Source organism: Setaria italica, chromosome VII (genome assembly GCF_000263155.2).
Source record: "Setaria italica strain Yugu1 chromosome VII, Setaria_italica_v2.0, whole genome shotgun sequence".
Taxonomy (NCBI): domain Eukaryota; kingdom Viridiplantae; phylum Streptophyta; class Magnoliopsida; order Poales; family Poaceae; genus Setaria; species Setaria italica.
In genome coordinates, this window is record NC_028456.1 from 31,310,596 (window position 1) to 31,335,917 (window position 25,322).

A 25,322-nucleotide genomic window follows, 5' to 3' on the forward strand; every position below is an offset into this window, starting at 1 on the left:
CGGGACAACGCGAAGAGAAGACGACGGGCTGCCGATGCACGGTCGGCGCACGCCCACGACGACATGGCCGGATGAGCACGGTCGGAGCGCGGCCATGGCGCCGAACCTTAGGTTGGATTTGGTTCTTATTCCGTTATTCGTGGGGGCTTTGATCGCTGTACGTGCTTTTGATATGATATTTACATGAGTTGCGACTTGCCCGTTGGTGCTACGACACGTACCGTCTCGTTGCATGCCAAGCTGTAAGACGGCAACGCAAAATTGGGCCATACTGTAGCTTCGATCGCGTGACTAAGAAAACGGCCCAAATCCAACCGTTACTAAGAAGCAATGCGTATCGAATCGAGCCCGGTCTCTCCCTGACGGGGCCGGGGTGGCCGACCCAGCAACGACTCGGTTTTATCAGCCCAACTGCGTAAGAGGCACAATTTTTTTTCACCTAAAAATTTCCCCAATTCACACACCATCTCCATCTCGTCGCCGATCGATTCATCGATCCAACTCCACCTCCACATCATCAATCAATACATCGCCGTGCCCCCGATCCAACCACACGAGTCGACACAGCCCCGCGATCCCCTCTCTCCCTCTTCCCTCCTCAGATTCGCCGCGATCTAGCCGGCGGCGGGCGGCGCGATGGCGGGGCAGAACCAGCGGCTCAACGTCGTGCCGACGGTCACGATGCTCGGCGTGATGAAGGCGCGGCTCGTCGGCGCCACCCGCGGCCACGCGCTGCTGAAGAAGAAGTCCGACGCGCTCACCGTCCAGTTCCGCGCCATCCTCAAGAAGATCGTCGCCGCCAAGGAGTCCATGGGGGAGACGATGCGCGCCTCCTCCTTCTCCCTCGCCGAGGCCAAGTACGTCGCCGGGGACGGCGTCCGCCACGTCGTCCTCCAGTCCGTCCGCGCCGCCTCCGTCCGGGTCCGATCCCACCAGGAGAACGTCGCCGGGGTCAAGCTCCCCAAGTTCACCCACTTCGTCGACCCCGCCGCCGCCTCCGGGGGGCCCTCCAACGCGTCCCCGAGCCTCACGGGCCTCGCCCGCGGCGGGCAGCAGGTAGCCGCCTGCCGCGCCGCGCACGTCAAGGCCATCGAGGTGCTCGTCGAGCTCGCCTCGCTCCAGACATCCTTCCTCACGCTCGACGAGGCCATCAAGACCACCAACCGCCGCGTCAACGCGCTAGAGAACGTCGTCAAGCCCAGGATCGAGAACACCATCAGCTACATCAAGGGGGAGCTCGACGAGCTCGAGCGCGAGGACTTCTTCAGGCTCAAGAAGATCCAGGGCTACAAGAAGAGGGAGATCGAGCGCCAGAGGGCCAACGCCAAACTATTCGCCGAGGAGCAGCTCGCCGAGGATCTCGCGCTCAAGAGGGGCATCTCCGTGGGGGCTGCGGCAAATCTGCTGGTTGCTGGAGGGGAGAAGGACGACGACATCATCTTTTGATTACCTAAATCATTCAATCGGTGCGTAGAATCATCAATGCCTTGTCCTTCTGTTCTGGATCTGGGATCAGAAACTTTCACAATATGTGTTCGCTGCGATGATTTCTTTAATTCCTATATGGATCCATCCAAGTTACCTTCCCTAGATGTGTACATGATGTCCAAAAGTATTCCTGCCTGTGATAATTCATCTGAATTCTAATTTAGCCGTTCATTAATATGAACAAGATATGCTATTAACAACCACATGGCTGAAATTTTCATGCATACATGGTATCAATATCTCACTTTGCATCATGTTTGTATTGTACACTTGCAGATTGGCCGCGTTTGTTGTATTCCTGCTTGTGTTGGTTATCTGAACTCTAAAGTGATGTTCATTCGTGAAATTAAGATTTCGTAATCACAAACACATTAAATTACTCATGGCTACATGATATTACCGTTGCACTTCATCTGGAAACAATATCCGCTTTAGGATTTTATATAGGAACCAGATCTTTGCTCCATAATGTTTCGATGGAAGTGGCCACTGGCAATTAAGATTTGCTGAGCTTCCTATCATTATGGTTCACTTTTAGATTGGTCACACGGTATCTAATAACCAAAAAAGGAAGATATGGCATATATTACTAAATCAATTGCGGTAAGTGTGGTAGGGTATTCTAAACAATTTAGCAGTTTATCTTAAACTGCAAATTAGCAGCAGTAGCCACTATAGTTCCAACTTCCAGGTGTTTGTTGCACAGGTTGGAAAAGGACAATACCTACAGAACTTCATATACTCCTTGTCATATCATATATGCATATTTTTTATTGATGAATGTTATGTTTCTCTGGAAAAGGACCTGTTAAAATTTTTGTGCACCATTTATTGCTGAGAGAGTTATCAAGTGATAAATTTGCAGATTAGGGAAAAAAAACTATTGCTGCCCCCTCTTGATTTTTCTTTGAGCTCATCCACTGGGAGCTAGAGGAACATGATGATATGAGAAGGGAGGGCTGGGAAGGATGGTAGCACCAGCATTGCAGAAGTAGTTTTACTTTGCTCCTAATCTAATGTGATAGTGTCAGACATCAGGATAAAGTTTATGCGCAGTTTGCGAAGTACGAACATTAGTGTAACAGAGCAACCAGATTCTTTTCATGGCCTGTTAAGTTCAACATTTTAGCATTATGTCAGATGTGGTAGCTCAGGATAGAGTTGAAGTGTGATTTATAAGCACCTGGGTAACACTGCATGTAGATTCTTGAATTTTGAAGGCCAGTTCAGTTTAGCTTTCAGCTTGTAGGTTGAAGTTACTCCTGTTAGTTTGGTTGAACCCAAAGTTCACTGGACGCACTGCTCAGTTATATTTTTTTCGCAAGGCACACCAAAGAATCAGTTATGTTAACTTATCATTGGCGTGCATTCTGGACCTTATCTGAAATCTCAGGATATTTTTAATTAACTTTAAATGCAATATCATTTTTCAGCAGTAATAAATGAATATGTGGATAAGAGGAGTTGCAGTTTTTTTTCACACTGTAACTACTAACTGCTTTATTCACGATTAACAGTTCCATTGGCACTTCATTTCATATATATGTACATGCTATAGCTGGAAATCTCTGTTTTTCAACATAGATGCAGCGCTGCAGTTGTTTAGATTTTCATTGCTTTATCCTGAAATTGCTTGTGTCTGTATGCGTTATGGCTGCTATGATATGCTTCATATGCTAGAAGTGGATTTTGTTTTGGCCTGTGCACTCTGTCACATAAAATCCTGAGTGTATGAGCACGTGTATAACACTGCAACCCAAGGCCAATTCAATTTAGCACTTCAGCTCTTCATAGTTGGAAGCAAGTCCTGCTAGTTTTGCTTGAATTGAAAGTTCACTGGGCATGGGTTTCTCTCACATTAAGAGCTCAATTATATTTTTTGTAAAGCACATCAATGTTTCAAGCATTGCGGACCTGACCTGAAGTCTAATTATAAAACCACAATTTTACCACTGCCAATTTGGTTAACATAGTGCACATGCTATGATTGAAAATATCAGGTTTCTTATTTGCACTAGGTGTAGCCTAGTTTAGAATTTACCATGCTAAGATGTTGCACTTCTCTTACTGGGACTGGACATCTCACTTTGTATGGCATGTGTGTACTTCCCACTCTTCTTTTTACGACACTGATGTTTACTTTGGCTTGAATGATCTGATCAAATGCGTCATGCTGTTTATACCTTTCAAATACACAGGTGTAATCAACACACATGGAATTAGTCTATTTCATCTCCAGATTTTAATGGTTTGCTTCTCCTTGCAGTGGCAGAAACAATAAGTCGATGCTGGTGCTCCAGAATTGTACCTGTTCATAGAGTGATGGCGGTTTTGTTTCAGTGATGAGTAATCTGGAGCCTGGTCATCCAAGACCCTGAATAATCTGTACTTGGAAACCAAACATTGCCAATGAACTTCAGCACGGAGTGTTATGTGCAGCTGGTGTAGTAAATTCATTTGGACCATATTTCCCTGCATGTTCATTATAGTTGTATTTATTTATTTAGAGGTGCGTGCGGATTGCTGTACTGCACCTGCTCTGAAGTCGCAGAAAATGTATTTGCTTCTGGATGTGCATTCTGATGCAGTTCGTTATTTTGTTTCCTTGCTCGCCTGTTGGTCTAGCCCCTGGGAATGAATAGTGATGTGCCTTTGTGCGTATCTGCCTGCGTCAAACCCGTCGCTGCTGGGTGCCTGTCTGGTTGGCCGAGGATGCTGCCGAAGGAGCCCATGTTATTTCATCTTCACGCCTAGGCTACCAAAGGAACCCATGTTTTATTAGCTTCACGTCTATGCTGACCATTGGCCGACACTAATGGTCAAGCATGTGCATATGCGTATTGCTAATCATGCCAAATAGTGCTGCAGCGTGTGCTGTTTGCAGGTGTACATCACATGGGCGTCGTTGTCTCACTCAATTATCAGCAATTCCACATGTATATTGCATCAAAGTTGGAAGCAACTCCTGTTAGTTTGCTTTAGCAGAAAAATGTCTAAATTCTACATGCGCACAGCCAATTTCCTCGGTATACCACATGACATGTCTGCAAAATTATAAGAATAACAGAAGGGCTTTGAAAACCCGTCTCTGGTAATTGCTTGTTTGATAGCTCTGAGTAGGGCAGAGAGAAGCCTACATAGCAGCTAGTGTTCTGCCAGCAAAGGTGGAACAAAACTGAAATTCTGGAGTGTCTGCTCAAAGATGTGACCTACTCTCAGCAAATTCCCCTGGATAAAATGGCAGAAGTAATATTTAGTGGGCTCTGAAAGTAGAACTGCTCAGATCCTGAAACACCACAGATTAATATCCAATACTATGTCAGCAACAACAGTACATTACCTCACTGAATGGTGATCCGATCATCTGTAATCCAACTGGGAGCCCCGCAGCTCCACCTTCAACAAATCCACAAGGCACAACCAATGCAGGAAGCCCGGCCAAATTAACATTGACCTGCGTAAGTTGTCATTTGCAACCCCTTCAAATTTCTATCATGAGAATTAATGTAACAGCTTGAAGAGAATTTCTTGTCGGCAGGTGCTTTAGAATAGAGACCAAAGTAGGCACAAGTCAACATCAACCAAAGAAAAGAAAGTATTTAATACCGTCATGATATCTCCTGCATACATGGCTAATGGATCATTTATCTTTTCACCTGCCAAAAAGATTTGAGTTATCAATCCTGAAGAAATCAGGGAAGGGACCATACTCATAAGCAGATTACATCATACCTATCTTGTAGGCTGCTGATGGCGCAGCTGGTGAAACAAGAATATCATATCTTTCCAAAGCATCTTTGAAGCTTTCCTTAACCAATGTCCTCACCTACTACAGTGCACGTACTTTACTATTTTTGGTGGCATAAAATTGCTAGTAAGCGGTAAAATAACTAAAACACAAACATTGAATTGGATGCCACAGCTCTGATGTTACCTGCTGCGCTCGTTTGTAGTATGCATCATAATACCCAGCAGAAAGAGCATAGGTTCCCATCAAAATTCTCATTTTCACCTGGAAAGAAACAACAAAATTACTTTGTGATGTAACTCAAAATGAAAACAACTGTTTCAAACACAAAAGGTCCAGGCACTATCCAATACTACAGATCCACTTGTACGCTATGTGAGTACCACTTGTATGCTATGTGAGTACGATGTAATAAAGATGAGTTAACATTCCAACTACCACACTCTTAGCAACAATACATGCCCACAATGGGCAGACCTACATGTGTAGCCTCAATTCACAACAGCCAAATGTGTCTTTAATTCTGAAAGCTTTGCTTATCGAGAGGGCAGATATGTTTTCTAAATTAGAAAAAAATCTACTTGATATTTGCAAGAAGAGTGGAGCATATAATTGTCTCTTTAATTATAATACTACTCAAGATCCAGTGCCTATCCAAGGTCACTAAAACACTAGAATGAAAACACATTCAGACAAAATTTATGGACAATGTGACTAGCCTCTGAACTGTGATGACATGGGACAAGTGCATAACTGTACACAATGTGACAGCTCTGGTCCTAAGTCCTAAGCAACCTGGTCACTTTGCTAAGGTGCATGACTACGTCTGTAGAAACAGCATGCACAAATATTGAGAAGTCAACTGATGAGTATACTAGTGGAGTATGGTTATGATGTATTGATCTGAGAATGCTGTACCTCGTGACCCAAACCGTTAGCCCGGGACTCTCCATAAACCTCGTTCAAATCATCAGCTGAAACCTGCCTTCCATACCTGAAAATGGTGTTCCAAAACATAAATCCTTTACTGTGAAAATACAGGTAAAAGAATAAGGTTTAGTTACAGCAAGATCACCTGATACCATCATAGCGTGATAGATTAGATGAAGCTTCAGATGAAGCTAGTATGTAATAAGCTGGTAAGCCAAGAGAAAACGAAGGCAGTGAAACCTGAAATATGATAGAAGAAAAAAGTTCAGTAAATATTTCTTTCAGAAATCCATTGTAGAAAAAGGGAAAATATATACTTATTTATTGTTATATATTTAGGAAAGAGGAAAGTATCAAACCTCTTCCACCACAGATCCAAGCCGTTCCAGGTGTGAAGCAGCACCCTTGATTGATGATACAACTCCAGTGTCCACACCTTCTCCAAGAGTTTCTTGTATAATCCCAATTCTTACACCATTTAATGGTTTTGATTCAAGTGAATCTAGAGAGACTAACTCTGATGCATAGTCTGGAACATCCTGAAAAAAGTGACTAAAGAGATCAGGTTAAGCAGCAATGAACCCAATTTTTAATGTTTGCCTTCAGATTGCTAATGGATCATGATCCAATTGCAGAGGTTTATAATTCAAGAAGTATAAAATCAGTTTAAGGTGTTATTAACAAACATGCAAGCCTACCATGTGGTATAGTCCCTCTGCAATCTGTTTTTAATTGTTTTGAGATATTATCCTATAATCTCTTTTCCAACCAAGGGAAAATGACCCATGTGGTGCCTTTTCTTACTAATGAAAAACACAAAACAGTTAGGTAGGTGAAAGTGCACAAGTAGTCCTTATCAGAACACATTGACATTGACAGGATCACTAGCAACCAATACATATCAAACCATGCAATGTCTGCAAGGAAATTTAGTCTGGTGTCCAAGCGTAGAACTAATCCATACAGCTCAATGAAGGAAACAATGTGTGAAGTCACAGACTAATAGTTATTGCATTGTCTGCCAACAACAGCAATAATCAAGCGGTTGACTTGCAACTATACCAACCAAGGTTAAAACTTGAGCATAGTTCCCAACTCACTCGCACAAGAACGTATTTGAACTGGAAGATAAAAGGAAAATGTAATTTTAAGGTGAAGCCTCAGTTTCTTTACCTGCGAACTGCTGGTTGAATCCATCTTGTCATGGCCCGCGACAACAGACAAGATGGTTGCAGTGTCAAAAACTGATGAACCAAAGCATCCCACAACATCCAGCGATGAAGCATAGGCCATGAGGCCAAAACGAGATACCCGACCATAAGTTGGCTTCAACCCCACTACGCCACAAAACGACGCAGGTTGTCTCACACTTCCACCTGTATCACTTCCTAGTGACACTACGCACTGTCTAGCAGAAACAGCAGAAGCAGAACCACCAGACGATCCCCCGGGCACACGTGAATCATCCCACGGATTTGTTGTCACCTGCATATCACCAACAATATCTGTCACATCACTCATATCTGCATCTTAGCGCATGAATGGTATGTTGAGATGGAGAAGATTGCAAGTGCAGGTTTAGTTCCTCTTCAAAAGAAGTTTCGACACGCAACTAACCAACTACATGTATTAATATGGCAGTAACATTTTCCTGGAACCAACAAAAATCGTAACAGAGTTTGGCAACGTCACAAACAGTGTCGCCACATTTTCGTCTCACTGGCTGCTACCAACCAACGTAAAAACACTTACCATGCTCGACACTTGTTTTTGATATTTCATCCCAAACGGCAATGCTCAAAGTTAAAACAGTCCCGTTGAAATGATATGAGAATCTGGTCCCCAGACCTGAAACGCAGAGCCCTCGGTGGTGCTCCCCATGCCGAATTCGTCGAGGTTCGTCTTCCCCACCACAATGGCGCCAGCCTCGCGCAGCCGCCGCACCGCCGTGGCGTCGTACGCCGGCCGGTATCCGTCCAGTATCCGCGACCCGCCAGTGGAGGGCATGTTGGCGGTGCAGAGGTTGTCCTTCACTCCCACCAGCACTCCAGCGAGCGGCCCCACCGCATCCTTCTCCCCGGAGGCAATCCTCCGGTCGAGCTCCTCCGCCTCCCGCTCTGCGGCGGCGTCCGCGACGTGGATGAAGCTGCGCACGCTCGGCTCGGTGCGGCGGAGGCGGGAGAGGTACTCGGAGGTGATGTCCACCGCGGTCCTCTCGCCGGAGAGCAGCGACTCGCGGATGGAGAGGATGGACGATGTTGCGGGCCCCGGGGCTAAGGTCGTGGCGGGAGCGGATTGGACTGAAGAGACGGCGGTGAACCGGCGGCGAGCGGGAGTGGGGAGGCGTCGGTGGGAGATGAGGAGGCGGTGGGCCTGGAGAGGGGGCGGCATGGCGGCGGGCGCCGGGAAGGTTCTCCGGCCGACGCCGGCGTGCGTGGGTTTTGGGGATTGCGGATGAGGAGTGGGAAGGGGGAAGGTGTGAGGATTTGGGATTGGGATGGGAGGATACGACGGGTGGATTGGAGCCACGTGGGACGGAAAGTGATGGAACGCCGTCCGATCATATCAGGAGTCGCTGCAGTGAGGCTAGGCGAGAGAGATGAACAGCCAACGCATTCATCTTCTACGAGGGGCTTGAGAATTTTCTTTTCCTTTCTTTCTCGTTCATGTGTGCAAACATTCTGAATCATTTTTATGTCTCGTAGAGGCTCTAAGCTTTGACATTTGACTGATTGCTATAACAAAGTCAAAAAATTTACAAATGCAGATAATGCAATTGCTTCAAAATAGTTTAACGGGGATATATTCACTCTCCGAGCAAATCCCAGTCTTTTTAAGATGAACTCAACTATTTCAACTACTTAGCAACAATATTTTTACCAATATTCATCGAGTTAGAAAACATAACATCAACTCACAGCAACTGTTGAGCACATCATAGTCAAATGCCATTAACCATGACAACAACGGATAGAAATATACAAACTTAGTTGTGAATCATACCAATCATGATTCTCGGTGTCAAGTCAAAATGAATACCACAAGAGCTGTTAGATTAGATGGATGGGTTGCTACCTACCCTAAACCATCAAATGCACATCTCAACAGAATTAATTATGCACGTTCTTCCACTCTCACATGTATTGCTGATGAGATCCAATGTTTCTTACTCTCTTATATTAAATTGATTCCTACCATATTTTTCCTACTAAAATAACTTTGCGCTATATCAATACCACCTCCTAGTAGTTTATGATTGCCTTTGGTTTGGCTTTCCAACCTGGTTTTGCTTCTTAAAAAGCCAGTAGCCAAACTAAAGGGACATGTTGTAGATAAGGTGGTATCACAAAAGTAGCGTTTGTGTAGCTCGATTTTCACAGCACCACTGGGCTTGCTTTCAGCAGCTGTGAGGGCGTCACTTTCGTGGAAATTACCTGCACTGCCACTCCTTACGTGCTTACCGATTCGTTTTTCCCGTCATCTCCCCCCTTTCTTCTCGGGCGGCAGAGCACCGCGACTTAGCATCCACCCGCACGCCGCTAGGGTTCTTGGGGTCGCACGGGGTGAAACGTGGTGGCCGGCTGGCGATGCTGGTGACTTCCCTCTCCACCCCCCTCTCTCCTCCTCCCGCAAAGGCTGCTGCTAGGGTTCCCCCTATTCTCCAGCAGTGCACGGGGTAAAACACGGCTGTCAACCGGCCACGCCGGTGGCGGCCCTCTCCACCCCCCCTCTCTCCTCCTCTCGTGAAGGCAGCAGCAGCAGCAGTTAGCGTCAGGCGCACTCACGGTGGCCGGCAGATCCAGGTCCCTCCGATTCCTCTCTTTCTTTCCTAATGCCGGCGCCTGCTCTTTTTGGTCCTAACGCCACCGCTGGCTCTACTGTAGGCCACGACCCCTTTGTTTGACTAGCACAAAGGAGCCTCTCCGATCTAGCACGTCCCTTTGTCTCCTCCAGGCTTTCCATGCAGGAGCCGGCGGACGGTGCCCCTCATCTGTAAGAACAGCGCAGGGGTGGCGGAACCGCACAAATTAACCTGGCTAAAGTACACTTAAGTCGCTTAACACGCGCTCAAGTACTTTAAATAAATCAACTTGGTCGTCCGTCGGATTTCATCCAATAAACCACTAATCTCATGATCGAGAAAGCAAGACTCGCATGAAAGCGAGTGGTTACAGAGATTACAACAGTCCATCTCAATTAAGCAAGCACCGACCGGTGGTACTACTCCACCCACACCTAGACATGCAAACTTTTTGGCTCTGACGTTTTGTTTTTACCAAAACCGACTAGTGTAGGTCCTAACTTTCAATATTTTAACCACAAGTTCTATTGTTGTTTTACCATTCTAAGTTAGCAACTATACTAAACCAAGCATAGTTTCCAAGCAATTAATACAGGTAACAAAATTTGATCATCATCATCTTTCATTCTTACTCAGTGTAGCATAGCGATCAAGTAGTCCCAAACTGTGAGAGGCAGACGAATCGATTCAAATTTCTTAACCATGCATGGCGAACCTAATCCCATGATATCCGCGCACCGCGAAGGGTCGCTTCATTTGTCAGTTGTCCCCATCGATTCCCAGACCCGTGTTGGGTCCAGTTCCCTTGGTACAAGGCTCCATAGACCCGGCTTCTGCCGTTCTATGACCGTGCTTGTCACCACATGCGGCCACAAGGGAACTTCATTCTAGAGACAGTGGAACGATCCGCTCACATTCCGGTTCAATCAGATCAGCTACAGCTTCTTCTTCTATCGTCGGGTGAAGCTCGTATGTTCCGTCAGCAAGGTTCAGCTCTACACGAAATGCAAATGCATCAAGTTCAATTTTCATGCTTTCTCATAGGATGCAAAACATGAATTAACACTGCAGTATAAATTACATCATGACCACATTCACCTAAACAAGGTTCTACACCTTCTTTATCTGTATAAGGTAAGGTATGTTGTGGTATAAAACATGGGATTGATTTGATGGTGATTGGGTACATATATACAACTTAACTTTATTAAACTTCAGAGTGGGAAGGTATCCTAGTCTGAATATTTTTTTTACCTCTTCCAAAAATTAACTTTATCGTTACTCAAGGTTTCTTTCTTCCGTTTAGCTAGGTTAATCTTCCAAATTTTATTTCTATCTTCAAATAGTAAGCTATGAAGCCACAAATGTAACAAAAACTTAATTTTGTCCTATATAAGGTACTGCATAAATTTGAGGTCCATTGGAGGTGCATAAAAAGAATTAGAATTACTTTATTACCCTAAGGGAGCATATACTTAAACATTTTTAAATAAGAAACCACAACGAATTTGCATATGAAATTTTACCAATAGGTTCCAGAGGTGAAATAGAGCCCTTGGTGAATTTTTCATACTTTTTAGTGAAGGGCATCTTTTTCCATACATTTACCCTATTTATTCTTCCCTAAAAAGGGAAGTGGTTTTCTTTCTACTTCTGATCAGGTTCCATATTTTTCCTACAAACTACACTACACCACTGACTTATTTCAATTTGTTTCACATTTTTATCATCTCTATTTTAATTATTGTGTAAAAAGATAAAAGCAACCTTAGATTTCCATGATAAAACTAAACTAGAGATTTAAACATCTGATCTAGGCTCCACATCATTTTTATAAGCTTCCATACTCTAAAAAAACACTTGAGAGTTGGATTTACTATTTTAGCATTTTTTTTGCAATTTATTATGATTTAAATGGCTTAAACAAGGATTAAAATATATAACATTAATCCTAGCAGAGACATCTTCCAAAAGTATTTTTATTAGAAGCTACACTTTATACTAAGTCTAGCAAAATTGGTTTGACATTTATTTGAATTTTCTACGAGTTTTTGTGAATTTCTAAAGTTAAATCCATTTTCTGCCAATTATAAAAGAAAAACCTCTGCAAACTTACGGTCGAGCCCCTAGGTCTATAAGTTAAACGTGCGGAGGTCCCTGACTTTTAGCGCTAAGGCCCCTTGAAGAAGGAAAAAGGCACAAGTGTGTCCTTGGCGGCGCACCCGACGGCGGTCGGCCAAATTCCGGCGATGCGCCAGCCAATCCAGGGCAAGAAGTTGCGAGGGAGGCGGGGGAGCTCACTGGGAGTCAATTGGCGGCGGTTGGGGGTGCGGAGGAGGCTTGGTGGAAGCGGAACGGTGCAAGGGCGGGGAGCTTCGGGTGGCAGCGAAGTCCGACAGCGTGCCGGCGTCGTCGGCATTGAGGGACCCCAACAAGCGGCTCGGAAGCTTCACGTGGACACGACGGAGCTAGCGGTGGTGGTGGCGAGGAGCGGGGAGCTGCGGAAGGGGGAGCTCCACGGAGAGGTGGCTCGACGGCGGGCGTGAAATAGAGCAGGGGAGCGCGGCGAGGTTGGGCGAGCGGGGAAAGGGGGCACAGGCGGTGTCGGGCCTCCATTTATAGGGCCGGGGTGGACGGCGAACGAGGCGGGGTTGGAACTGGCAGCTAGGGACTGGAGGGGAGCTGAGGCGCTGCTGCGGCCATTAATGGCGGCGGCACCATTGGCAGACAGGGGGGGTGACCGGCGGGGTGAGGCACGTGAGGTGATAGGCTCAAGCGAAACGAGCGTGCGTGCGAGGAACGGCTTTACCGGGGCGTCGGGTTGGCGAGGCGGGCGCTTGAGGCGTCGCGGTCGGGGTGGCAGTTGGTGGAGGCGACGGTGTCGGGCAGGCGTCCGTGGGCGCGCGCATGCTCAGGGCCGGGCGTGCCCTCGGGCGGAGCGGGATGGCGCATGCACGACAGGGCGACCGTGCACTCATTGGCCGTGGGGCGCACGAGGCGTCTCCCTGCCGCGGCCGGAGACCGGGCGGAGCGCGGCGCGCGTGCTTGGGCGCGCTCTAGCCGAGGGATCCGTGGGATCGCTTCGCCGGGCCGATCTTCAACCGCCAAGATCTCCCGATTCTTGAAATGTGCAATATTAACTTCCTTTATAAAAGTTGCAGTCCTCAGATCCAAGTTCAACTTTCGTAATTGAATCGACTTCAAATTCGCAGCAGATTTGAAGATACAAACCTTCAAAGTTTGGAGGAACGCCGGATTTCCAGACTTAGGCAAAAACGGCGGTTTGGCCGATTTTTGGGTTTTCGGATGACTTGAGCCCTAATTTGAAAAGCTTATGATGCAAATTTGACCAGAGTCCAATTGAGAAAGTTGTTGTATAAACTTAGTTTTCAAACTCTTATAAAGGGTTTTGCTGGTATTCTGTTCAAGTTTTGTGAGATAAGCTTAAGCCAAGATGCATGGTTGAACTGCTTCCAGACTTGGCCTAGATTGCTGATTGAAGCTGGGTTGACCGAACTAGCTGAATTTGACTGGGGTTTTGGAAGCCTTCTGCGTAGATTTAGACTTTACTCCTTTAGTCAAACTTGTTAAGGGCTTGAAGCTCTAAAACTTTTGTATAGTGCTTATCTTGAGTTTATTTTGGAAAATTCTAGATAAAGAGCTTCAAAGTTGAGGCTTTATCTATTTTTCTTAAATGGACATAGTTTTGTACTTCTGAGTTTTTGAAGGTTTTCTTCTCAGATTCAAGTAAAAGACCAAAAATAAAAGTTGTTAGGAAAGTTGATTTCTACAACTCTTAGTTGGAGAGATTTTTAAGTTCTTAAGAAAAACCTGAGTTATGTTTTAAACAGTTGTTTAGCTTGTAAGGGTAAAAGTGTCTTTTTACTTGTCTTCACAACTACCAATTGTTCTTCTTTATGCTCTAATGAATTTATTTAAGATTAAACATATTTTAATTAGGCTAGGTTTTTACAGCAGGTAACTCAAACTCCCCCCTCTTCCATCCTCCTCTTCCATCCTGATGATATGCAACATGTTGATTATCAAACAAAATTGGTATAAGATAAATTGGTGGATGCATGATTGTTACTAGTTGTGTGATAAATTGGTGGATGCATGATAAATTGGAGGATGCATGATTATTATTGATGTTGTTATGATTGTGAATTGAATAATTTTTTTTTATTTATACAAGAATGGCTGATAAGGCAGATTGGTGTGATGCTAATGTGAGGAATTTCATTGACATATGCAAAGGAGAGATAGAAGCTGGGAGTAGGCCCGTGAAAATTTTACTTAGGATTGGTTGGAAAAATCCGGTAACTAAGTATGAAGAAAAAACTGGGCTAAAGCAAACAAAGAAACAATTGAATAAAGAGTTGGACAATATAAAAAGGAATATACATGGTTTATGGAGTTCAAGAATTCTACCATTGGCCGAAGTAAACTATCGAATGCTCCAAGGATTGGTGGGATGAACACCTAGCTGTAAGAACTGTGTACTGTACTTTTTTTCATTTATCATTTTGCATTCTTCTATATGGGTTGACTTGCTAACTTTATCCATTTAATTTCAGAGATGCAACAATGTATCAAATGCAACCATGTTAGGTTCAGAAAATAAGGGTCTGAAGCACCTTGATGATCTTCATATGTTGTTTGATAAAATACATGTTAGCGAAGTAAGTGCATCCTGTGCTGGAGATATTTCCTCTGATGACTCAAGTGATGAGGATGTGGGTGAGATACAAAGAACTCCAGATAATGATGATGTCAAGTTAGCTACTTTGAAAAAAAATCAAAACTAGGAAAAAAGAAACACAAGGACTCCTCTACTGTTACTAACGAAAAAGATGAGAAAAGCTCATTCTTTCTAACACATGTTTGAAGATAGAAACTGCAGCAGAGAAGATCTCCACAAAGTGTTGAAGCATCAGCAGCACCTCCAACCAGCCAAGTCCCTAGCATTGCAGAGGTCATGAAGATGGTGAAAGATTGTGGGGTGCAAGAGAAAACAACTCTAATGCATACAACTACCTTTCTAATTGTCAAGTCTAAATTTAGGAAGGTCTTTAGCATGCTGGAAACAAATAAAAAAAGGTTCAACTTGCTTGAGAGGGAGCATGCAAAGGAGTTGATGAGGCGCATGTAGAAGCTTTCAGTTATTTATTTCTAGTGTTTTGTTGCGAGAACCATTTATTTGCTTCTGTTACTTTTGAACCATTTCAAATAATGTTTCTTGTACTCTAAAAGATTATTTACTTGAATTATTGCTTCTATGTTGAGAACCATTTATTTACTTCCATGTTGAGAAACATTGTTGTCCACATTACTATAATTTAGTTGTGCCATTGTTGTCCATATTTTGATTCTGTCATTGTTGTCCAAATTTTGGTTGTGCCATTATTGTCCATGTTTTGATTCTGCACATATCATTGCTGTCATAATTATTAATCTATTAATATCTTGTGTAGATGGCTAACAACATGGAAGATTTGGCAAAAACTGGATAAAAGGGTCTACCGCTTCTTGTTGAACTTTTCCAGCAGGTTGCCATTATTGGTGAAATAGGTTACCAGTACACTGAGCGGTATTTGCACAAAGAATAACTGGACTTCAATGGGTTACGAGGTGCATGGGTCATCCGAGGTACTTCTATAAGATGTTTCAAATCAGCACTAATGTTTTAATGGCACTGCATGACTGGCTAATCTCGAACTACGGCTTAACATCAAGCAATATTCTTGTGGATCATTGGAGAACCCCAATCATTTTCACAAGCTAAAAATCGTTTTACCCGATCACTCCGAACAGTTCACACTAAATTTCATGAAGTACTGAATTGTTTGTGCAAGTTAGTAAAAGATAATATCCAGCCAAGATATCCTACTTTCTGTACTAAGCATGATAAGGTCAAAGAGGAACATTTCTAGCCTTATTTCAAAGGTGCTATTGGAGCTATCGACGGTTCACATGGTCCAGTAGCAGTGCCAGCAAAGGAAGTGGTCAACCACACATGTCGACATGGCTATACATCTCAGAATGCGCTAGCTGTTTGTGATTTTGACATGAGGTTTATCTTTGTGTTTGCTGGTTGCCCGAGTTCTGCACATGACACACGGGTCCCGAATCACGCGTTAGCAAATTTTCCTTCATTTCCCATACCTCCTAAAGGTATACATGTTTCGTTACTGGTTGTCAATATTTCTATTATTATTTGCCTTTGTTAATTTGGTTTTATAGGTAAATATTACCTCGTGGACTCTGGTTATTCAAACCGAATAGGATATCTAGACAGTTTCAATTTTGTAATGGGCGTGCTCCTTAAGGGAAGTACGAGGTGTCCAATTTCTTGCATTCATCTCTTAGAAATATCATTGAGTGGGATTTTGGAGTCTTGAAGCAGAAGTGGTGTATTTCGAAGGGCATTCCAAGTTTTCCTACTCGTACTTGAAAGTATATAAATCTAGCTTGTATGGCATTGTATAATTTTATTCGTGACAACAATTTGCAAGATAAGTTGTTCGATAGATGTGATGCTGATGAGGAGTACCTGCTACAACACAGTGCCACAGCACAAACACAAGGAGATGACACTCCAGATGGAGAGAATGAGAATACCATGAATACCATCTCAGTAGGATAGCCGATGCTTTGGTTAGTGCGAGAGGGAGATAGTTATGTTGAAGAAGGATATCATTATGTAAACCATATGTCTTTTGTAATATTCTATCATTTTATTTATATGGACATATGTTAATGGTGAATGCCAAACTTGAAAAAAATTAAGTTTCTCTTTTTTAAAATGGTAATTTGCATGCAAATTAGTGAAGAAAATAATGTTTTACAATAAATTTAAATATCAGCAGTCTCACGGGTGCATTACATATATTTCTTACCAAACCTATAATTTCACAATTATTAAATAAACGACTTTCAACTTTCTTGCAGCTCACAGCAGTTTTTCCGCCGCTCACGGCTCAACTAAACGTAACCTATATCGACACAAGGCCCTGCTTACTTTTTTTTAAATATATTCGGTTACACTCGTGAGAAGAACATGTATTGCTGGGATACATGTACGCATAACGCATGCTATACCCAGGGAAAGACGCTCATGGAAGTGAAGGCAAACAGTGGCACGCCCGCGGAAGGCGAGCAGCTTGGGTGGCTCCACCCATAGATTGGTGTGCTGTGCGCTGGAGGGGAAAGCCATCAGCCACATCGCCCTCCCCTTAAAAAACCTCCCTCACCTGCGGGCGGAGCTTGCGAAGCTCGCCCACTCCCTCCCACCCTCGCAACCATCAACCGCCGCCCACGTTCCCACCGCCGCCGCCTCTATATCTCCTCCCTCCCCCCTCGCATGCCCCGCTCGCCGCCGCCACTTCCCCCTCCTCCTCCTCCGCCTCCCGCCCCCAAGTGACCCGCGGCTCCTCCCTCCACCGCCGCCGCATCTCTTCCTCGCGCAGCCGCCGCCGCCGCCGCGAGATCTCCGGCTGCCCGCGCCATGGTCGCCGCCTCCGGCCTCGCGCTGCCGCGGGCGGCCGCACCCTGCCCGGCGCGCACGCGCGCTGTCCCCCGGGCCGGCTTCCTCCGATTCGCGCCGCCGGTGGCGCTGCCACCGCAGCAGCTACGGTGCTGCGCGTCCACTGTCGACGATGGTGTGGTGTCCGCAGAGGCCTCCAAGCCCCGCCTCCCCAGGTGACTCCGGTCCCAAAGCCCATCTATGAACCTCATTCACGCAATGATTGGGCTGTCGTGACGCGATTGCTGAAGGTCTGGATGCGGTATTTCTAGTCTGCTATCGTGCAGACGGTGTGATTTTGGTGCTATTCGTATGCTGGGTGTGTTATCGCCGTTTTTTTTTTTTTGCGGGAATGGTTTGATTGTTTCGAGATGCTTATTTTGGTTTTGGCAGTTTTCTGCGAAGGCTGGCTCCAACTGCTGCATAAGGTAGCTCCGGGACTTGCTTTTCTGTACTTATGGATTATATGTGCTTCTCATGATCGAAATCCAGTAGTTCCATGTAGTCAGGATGTCCCATGTAGTCAGGATGTCATAACTGCTCCGGATGCTCCATCCTTTGATGCTCCGATGGTGTCAGTAGCTTAGATGCCTCGAGTTGATAGTATTACCATGTCTCACCACTCACTGGAATAGGCCACCCTGATGTATAGAGTGAAGTCGACGGTAGGCCATGGTTTCCCTGATTATTGACTGGGATCTGCATGTAGTGTGGTTGTCCATTAGATGTGCTGGTGATTGTTGCCGTTTTTGTAGCTGCCACTGTATGGCAATATTTGTGTTGCCCCAACTGTATTGCTAGTATTAATTCATTTAACTGTGCCCCCTTTTTTTTTATCATGGAGCCTACAATATCCACCAGTGGGATGACCTCTATTAGATGAATAAAAATTGCAGAGTGGTTGGTATGGGCTCAAAGCTCGTTGGGTGCGGATCAGCCATCCCAACACTTAGCATTTCAAATGATAACCTGTCGAAAATAGTTGAAACATCAGATGAATGGATTGCAGCTCGGACTGGGATTCGGAATAGGCGAGTTCTTTCAGGTAATTATGTTTCTGCCCTCTTTTTAATTATTTCGATTAAGCAAAGCAATCAAATTAGGGACAGTTGTGTTCCCAAGATTAAATATGCACAGCTTGTTTGTTGTTATTCATTTTTTGGTTGAGTGATAACTGAAACGTGTCTAATGTGTGCAAACAGTTTGCTATACCACTTTTGATTCTAGAAGTAGATGACATGAATCATAATGATTTTGTTCTGTCAAAACATTTAAGGAGTTTTTTTCATAGGCTCTGTTTGAAAATTATGGAAAGACTATATGAACAAAAAAGAATGAGATGATGAAGTAAAAATATAATGATATCAAGACTTGTTATGTTGCCTGATTGTCTTCAAATCTACATAAATAAATGCAGTGTTTTGTGGTTTGTCTGCTGATCTGCAGAGTAACCAAATCGGCTTAAGTCAACACCTAGAAGAGTTCTTTTACCGTCCTTGGAGTGGTACTGTTGACTAAAACATGGTACTAAAAATTGGTACATTAGGTACCAAATTATGGTACCTCTTGGTACTTCTTCCAAGGACTGTGAAAAACATCAACGCAGAAATTGATTTCCATCTACTTCTATTGGATAGATCTCAACAGAAAACTGCTGTAGTCGTTGTAAGTTTGTGTGGTATTGCATAATTTACTAAATATGTGAGTAATAGCATTTAAAGCTGGTGTCTGTGCGTCAGCTGGAAATTTTATTTTTATTGTCACAGTTTTAGGTGCAATAGTTTCTTAGTTTTGCTTCATTACCTAATGTTTCTACTTTTCCAATGTTTACAGGAGATGAAACATTGCGAGGGCTCTCAATACAGGCGGCACAAAGGGCACTTGAGATGGCTCAAGTAAAAGCTGAAGATGTGGACCTTGTTCTCCTTTGTACATCTACTCCAGATGATCTGTTTGGAGGTGCCGCTCAGGTATTATGTGACACATTTAAGCATTAGTGCATCTGTCACTGATATGAGAGATATAACATTTTGAATCCTGTTTCCATACGCGAGAAGCTGTTTCCATACCCGAGAAGCCTCGCATGGCTCCTAGAATGGTGAAGCCTGCCTCTGTAAAAAAGTTCGAAAAAAAAACTTTGTGTAATCTTTCGAAATGAAAACCAACTATTCTGAAATGTTCTATGCTAATGTGAAGCTATGTGCATTATTAAACATGACTAATGGCCCTGTACTCCTCTTATCAATTTTCTGCTAGCATTATAAAAGCTACTGCTCATTTATAATTCAGTGGGCACCATCTTTTGCTTGAGACGTTCACCCGTAACACGTGCCTGGTTTGAAAGGGTACAATTTTCTTGTCAGTCACTAATAAGAAATTTGTTATTGATATAACTGCTCCTATATTGTCTTGTTTTCTGTTCAGTACTATCAGCAGGTTAAGCAACTACTCTGTTTTGGTGTTCAGTAATGAGTAATATCAACATGGTAACAAAATCATTTGTATAATGCAAGCAGGTGCTGACGGAAGTGGGGTGCACAAATGCATTTGGATTTGATATTACAGCTGCCTGCAGTGGATTCATTGTTGGCTTAATCACAGCTACGCGTTTTATCAAAGGTAATTCAGTATTAAATATGTAGCTGGTGCAGATGCTCTCTCAAAAATCGTATATCATTTGGTTAACACATGGCACTGTTGTAGGCGGGGGTATTCGGAATGTCCTAGTAGTTGGTGCAGATGCTCTTTCAAAATTCGTAGATTGGACAGACAGAGGTACATGCATCCTTTTTGGCGATGCTGCCGGTGCTGTGTTGGTTCAGGTATAACCTATTTGCTGTGTAAATATTGATATTCTTCCCCTTTCCCAGTAATTAGTTAATGTTCCATGGCTAAATCTGATGAAACATAGATGGGTCTTTGTTCAGTAAAAACATGAGGGACTATTAATTACGAATCTTTCTTCAAATTCTTTTGTCCAATTTCTCAGTTTAGAATTTTTCAGGCATGCAGTGCTGATGAAGATGGTTTGCTAGGTTTTTGTGTTCAAAGTGATGGCAATGGACAAAAGTGCGACTTCCTTCTGTAAATTTTGAGATACTGTTAGTCCATTCTAAATGTATGTTGGCTTACTTGGTTTCTCTTAATTTACTTAGGCACCTAAATGCTGCAACGTCAAATGATGAGTCAATCTTATCCAACACCAATGGTGTTCCTGGATTTCCACCAAAGAAGGCAACCTACTCATGCATTCAAATGAATGGAAAGGAAGTTTTCCGCTTTGCTGTGCGATGCGTGCCGCAGTCCATTGAGAAGGCTCTCGAAGAAGCTGGTTTGCCTGCCTCCAGTATCGATTGGTTGTTGTTACATCAAGTGAGTGTCCTTACTAAGAATATACTTGACCTGAAGTGTTGCTGTTCTAAATGATCTTCTGTGTTGCAGGCTAATCAGCGGATTATTGATGCTGCTGCCAGCCGTTTAGATATCCCATCTGACAAGATTATTTCAAATCTTGCTAATTACGGCAACACCAGTGCAGCATCCATCCCATTAGCATTGGATGAGGCTGTTCGCAGCGGCAAGGTGAAGACCGGTGATATTATTGCGGCTTCAGGTTTTGGAGCTGGACTTACCTGGGGTTCGGCCATTGTCAAATGGGGCTAATTATTCTCCGTGAAGTCAGTGAACCATGGCAACACATCAAAGATATTGCTTCAATGGCTCTGCATTGGCCTCGGGGGCCTATGTTTGTTTAGTGGTTCATTTCCCCCATTTCTCTGTGCAACCTTTTTCTTTTGCATCTGTCGGTCTTTCTTGCACATGAAAAATTAGTGGCATTTTGTCTTATTCATCAATTCCTTTGGTTCATTACACAGCTCAGTTGTCCATGTGGTTAGCAGAAAGCTTGTAATGTAGTTCGCAGTAGTTTTGAGTTGTCGATGGAAATATTTGCATTTTGCATCGAGATGACAATGACGGCACTAAAGAGGAGAGTACACTGTAAATTTAATGGGCCTTTTTTGTCGGAAACTTTTACTGAGCTATGGTTGATCTTGTGGCCCCAAGCAATAAGCATGTACACGGAGAGATGGACATATAATGTAGGACGATGCTTGGTATATTTTATTTTGCTTTTGTTATGCTCCTTGCGGGAAAAAAAAAGGTGACGTTTTGGGTTGTTCGTTGTTAAACATTTTACATCAAGATTGGTGCACAAAAAATGGTATTGCGTGAATTTCTACCTGAGATTTTTAAACGTATTATAATACAGATTAGGAGAGCGAAAGTTTCGTTGAAGATCTGTAAAAAACCACGTGTTGAGTAATAATAAACTTGGTGATATCATAGCTCTTAGTTCCCCCTCAACTCAAGGCATCAACAGAATCGACAAAAGCGATACTGCAATCACCAAAAGAGCAGTGGAGTCGAGTAAAATTTTGTAGCAGATGGTGGCAAACTCGCAGACACGCCGATATCAGTTTAAAGAACCTTTGGATATCAGTTTATGACCAAAATTTAAATTCAATATATTTTTATCAACTGCTTAAAATGTGGCAGACAACAGACGCGAAAGCTGAAACCAGAAGGCATGAAAATGACAAATAAATAAACATAGCAAAAAAAAAAAGTTCGATTTCCGGGATTTGAGAACCCGGGTCGCCTGGGTGAAAGCCAGGTATCCTAACCGGACTGGAAGTTTCAACGGACTTTGTATTCAACGAAAGTTTCAACGGACTTTGTAGATTCTATGGTCTAACTCTCGCTGATTGACAACACATTGACCATTCCAGTTTTGCACATGAGCGCACCACTTCGACATTTCTGCGCGTAGAAGCTAATTTGTTGCTGTGCTAGATGGCGTAGTGGGTGATGCGAATAATATCCTCGGGCCTGGCCGGCGGATGCGTCTTGTTCCTCACCCGCAGCTGCTGGTACTCCCTGTACTGGAACCTCCTGTACCGTGGCGCCTCGCCGATCTTGGCTGTGAACTCCGGCAGCGGCTCGACCAACTTGTCGCCGTGCAGGTTGAAGAAGAAGGCGAACGAGTGCCTGTGCACCGACTTCCTCACCACCCGGTGCGTCGCGCTCTTCAACTTGCCGTTGCTCAGCACCTGCATTAGAAGAGGCCCCTTTTATTACTTGTTTTACAAGATCCAGGGGTTCATCACCGCGCTGTCCTGTGGTACCTGTATGACATCGCCGATGTTGACGATGATGCTGCCGTCGACGGGCTCCGCCGGGACCCAGTGGCCGTCCTTGAGGACCTCGAGGCCCCCGACGCCGTCCTGGAAGATGAAGGTGATGCAGTTGCCGTCCTCGTGCTCGCTGAAGCCGATGTTCTCCTCCTCCGTCGCCGGGAAGTAGCGCTTTGACGTCATGTGGTCGAAGCCGCGGTTGTTGTTGTAGTTGCTGAGGAAGCCCGGCGGAAGGCCCATGCACTCGTTCAGGATCTCCTGGATAAGCAACCCCAGTTCGGTGAGCTTGCCGTGGCACTCGTCCAGCGTCTCTCTGAAGATGTCAATACGTGATGTGTCAGAACTCAGGAGATTCTTCGTTTCCAAGGCGTGTTTGTTTTGTAGGGGTGTTTGGATATTAAGTGCTAAACTTTAGCAGTGTCACATCGGATGTTTGGATGTTAATTAGGAGGACTAAACATGAATTAATTATAAAACTAATTGCAAAACCCTGTGCTAATTCGCGAGACGAATCTATTAAGCTTTATTAATCCATCATTAGCAAATGGTTACTATAGCATCACATTGTCAAATCATGGACTAATTAGGCTTAATAGATTCATCTCGCGATTAGACTCCATCTGTGCAATTAGTTTTGTAATTAGCCTATGTTTAATACTCCTAATTAGCATCAAACATCCGATGTGACAGGTGCTAAATTTTAGTGGGGTGTATCCAAACACCCCCTTAGTTACTCCTAAAATTTCTGTCAGATCGAATGTTTAGATACTAATTAGGAGTATTAAACATAGACTAATTATAAAACCAATTGCACAGATGGAGACTAATTTGCGAGACGACTCTGTTAAGCCTAATTAGTCCATATGATTTGACAATGTGGTGCTACAGTAAGCATGTGCTAATGATGGATTAATTAGGCTTAATAGATTCGTCTTGTGAATTAGCTTCCAACTATGTAATTAGTTACCTCCTAATTAGCCTCCGAATATTCGATGTGACATGAATTTTAGTTTGAACTAAAGATCCAAACACCTCCTTAGACACCTCCTTAGAAAATGTTAGTATATGTCTATCTGAATGATAGCGGTGTTCTAATAATTGCTCAATTTCTCAGGCAAAAAATACTCCCTCTAGAGTCATTTCAAGGATCTTCAGGAGCTACCAAAATTATAATTTGGGTTTAAAACAATGGTATCTCAAGTACCAAAATTTGGTACGATTGGTAGTACCTCTTTCAAGCACTGTAAAAAGGCTCTAACCTAAGCATTGGTCAAAATAAACAAACTTGAACCTAAATATTTCATAGAAGTAACCAATCGAGAGTTGATCAGTGGACTCAGTACTCTGATGTTCTTCAAGAAGAATACAAAAAAGTCCAAGTTCCCAAATCTGCACTCAACTGACCTGAATCCTTCGTTATTAGAAGAAGAAAAAACTGACCTGAATCCAGCTGGCTCAGTTGGGTACACATTGAACCCGAGTTTCGGATCAAAGACCACCAGGTACTCGTTCTTGTCGGTCGAGTGCGCCGGCTGCCGCCCATAACCGGCCGGGAGGGGCGCCTTGGACGCCGCGGCCGGCCGGACCCTGGCCTTCTCCTCGTCCGGCAGCGCGAAGAACGCGGCCGACTGCTCGAGCGCGCGCGCCAAGAGCTCGGCGGGCACGCCGTGGTTGACGACGCGGAAGAAGCCGTGAGTCCGGCACGCCTCTCGCACGGTATCGGTGCCGCGCGCGATGCCTCCCTCGTCCCAGGTGAGGAAAGGCGTCAGGTCCACCACGGGGAGGGCGCCGCTGGCCGCCATGTCGATGGCTGCGGGTGTTGCCTATTGCGTTGATGGTTGAATATAGTCAGTTGGTGGTGCCTCTAAAGAAGTTGTGATTGGGATCGAATACCTAGACGGATGCTAAAGCAGCTCCAAAAGTTTCTTCCAAAATCTTATCTCCAACGGCTCTCCAACCACCTCCATCATCCCATCCTTCCCCAATCGCCTGCCCCTCACGCACGCACCGCGAAGTCGCGTCGGAGGCCTGCAGATCGAGAAGGCCGAGGAGCGGAAGGCCAGGACGCAGATCGAGAAGGCGGTGGCCGTTCAGCAATTGGAGCGCGGGGGGCCAAGAAGCAGGTCACCAGCGCCCTTCCGTCTTGTTTGTTTCTCCTCAAGTCCTCATCTTGTGACGAGCAAAGCGAATCGAAGTTGATTTCAGCAGCTAATCCGGCCGTGCGATAGGGATTAGATCAAGTCGAGCTCCCAGACGGACAGATTTGCTAAGGCTGTGAGCACGAACCCACTATCGATCGTTCATCAGGTGTTGATTTCCACCACCGCACCTCGAACTTAGATTAAGCCCACAGCTTGGCTTCGATCTCGAATAAGTGGAAAACAATGGGCCCAATTACAATGATGCGGTCCGTTTTAAAATATTGGTGGCTAGTTATCAATGATTTACTGTGGGTTGATATGTCTTGGGAGAAAAAAAAATTAGAAGAACCCCTGATACATAGTTTTGGGGAAGAACTTTTTAGGAAACTCCAAGAGCCCCCTGGAAAACCCCCCGAAAATCAAATTTAGGGAGAAAAGAAAAATTTCATGCTCCAATAGCTCCCCCATCGTTGCCCAAAAAATACGGCAACCC

The 25,322-nt window shown here is 44.4% G+C and overlaps 4 protein-coding genes across 4 annotated transcripts; 2 read left to right on the forward strand and 2 right to left on the reverse strand.

Moving 5' to 3' along the window:
- The first annotated feature begins 480 nt into the window (after positions 1 to 480).
- LOC101759408 (V-type proton ATPase subunit D) lies at positions 481 to 4,092 on the forward strand. Its single transcript, XM_004976947.2, has 2 exons — positions 481 to 1,466; positions 3,755 to 4,092. The coding sequence occupies exon 1, from the start codon at positions 637 to 639 to the stop codon at positions 1,444 to 1,446; it is 810 nt and encodes a 269-aa protein (XP_004977004.1). The 5' UTR covers positions 481 to 636; the 3' UTR covers positions 1,447 to 1,466; positions 3,755 to 4,092.
- Positions 4,093 to 4,398: 306 nt separating this feature from the next.
- On the reverse strand, positions 4,399 to 8,642 carry LOC101759008 (glutamyl-tRNA(Gln) amidotransferase subunit A, chloroplastic/mitochondrial). Its single transcript, XM_004976946.4, has 10 exons — positions 8,015 to 8,642; positions 7,340 to 7,651; positions 6,526 to 6,705; positions 6,312 to 6,406; positions 6,155 to 6,230; positions 5,423 to 5,500; positions 5,221 to 5,314; positions 5,095 to 5,144; positions 4,829 to 4,942; positions 4,399 to 4,716 (listed from the first exon to the last, which is right to left on the reverse strand). Exons 1-10 carry the CDS (start codon positions 8,555 to 8,557, stop codon positions 4,633 to 4,635), a joined length of 1,626 nt encoding a protein of 541 aa, XP_004977003.1. The 5' UTR covers positions 8,558 to 8,642; the 3' UTR covers positions 4,399 to 4,632.
- Positions 8,643 to 17,399: 8,757 nt separating this feature from the next.
- LOC101759814 (3-oxoacyl-[acyl-carrier-protein] synthase III, chloroplastic) lies at positions 17,400 to 21,613 on the forward strand. The gene is made up of 8 exons (XM_004976948.3): positions 17,400 to 17,669; positions 18,390 to 18,538; positions 19,327 to 19,463; positions 20,010 to 20,112; positions 20,197 to 20,315; positions 20,498 to 20,562; positions 20,649 to 20,865; positions 20,935 to 21,613. The coding sequence occupies exons 1-8, from the start codon at positions 17,476 to 17,478 to the stop codon at positions 21,154 to 21,156; spliced, it is 1,206 nt and encodes a 401-aa protein (XP_004977005.1). The 5' UTR covers positions 17,400 to 17,475; the 3' UTR covers positions 21,157 to 21,613.
- A 394-nt stretch (positions 21,614 to 22,007) lies between these two features.
- Positions 22,008 to 24,932, reverse strand: LOC101760230 (flavonol synthase/flavanone 3-hydroxylase). The gene is made up of 4 exons (XM_004976950.4): positions 24,582 to 24,932; positions 24,129 to 24,511; positions 22,680 to 23,001; positions 22,008 to 22,604 (listed from the first exon to the last, which is right to left on the reverse strand). The coding sequence occupies exons 2-4, from the start codon at positions 24,488 to 24,490 to the stop codon at positions 22,344 to 22,346; spliced, it is 945 nt and encodes a 314-aa protein (XP_004977007.1). The 5' UTR covers positions 24,491 to 24,511; positions 24,582 to 24,932; the 3' UTR covers positions 22,008 to 22,343.
- Between the last annotated feature and the right edge of the window lie 390 nt (positions 24,933 to 25,322).

Coding starts and splice junctions, on each gene's coding strand:
- LOC101759814 (XM_004976948.3), top strand. CDS start 17,476: ATGGTCGCCGCCTCCGGCCTCGCGCTGCCGCGGGCGGCCGCACCCTGC. Junction 17,670..18,389: donor TCCAAGCCCCGCCTCCCCAG/GTGACTCCGGTC, acceptor TAAAAATTGCAG/AGTGGTTGGTATGGGCTCAA. Junction 19,464..20,009: donor TGTTTGGAGGTGCCGCTCAG/GTATTATGTGAC, acceptor TAATGCAAGCAG/GTGCTGACGGAAGTGGGGTG.
- LOC101759008 (XM_004976946.4), bottom strand. CDS start 8,557: ATGCCGCCCCCTCTCCAGGCCCACCGCCTCCTCATCTCCCACCGACGC. Junction 6,407..6,525: donor TTGGATCTGTGGTGGAAGAG/GTTTGATACTTT, acceptor ATCATATTTCAG/GTTTCACTGCCTTCGTTTTC. Junction 6,231..6,311: donor TCACGCTATGATGGTATCAG/GTGATCTTGCTG, acceptor CACCATTTTCAG/GTATGGAAGGCAGGTTTCAG.
- LOC101760230 (XM_004976950.4), bottom strand. CDS start 24,490: ATGGCGGCCAGCGGCGCCCTCCCCGTGGTGGACCTGACGCCTTTCCTC. Junction 23,002..24,128: donor ACTGAGCCAGCTGGATTCAG/GTCAGTTTTTTC, acceptor TGACATCTTCAG/AGAGACGCTGGACGAGTGCC. Junction 22,605..22,679: donor ACATCGGCGATGTCATACAG/GTACCACAGGAC, acceptor CTTCTAATGCAG/GTGCTGAGCAACGGCAAGTT.
- LOC101759408 (XM_004976947.2), top strand. CDS start 637: ATGGCGGGGCAGAACCAGCGGCTCAACGTCGTGCCGACGGTCACGATG.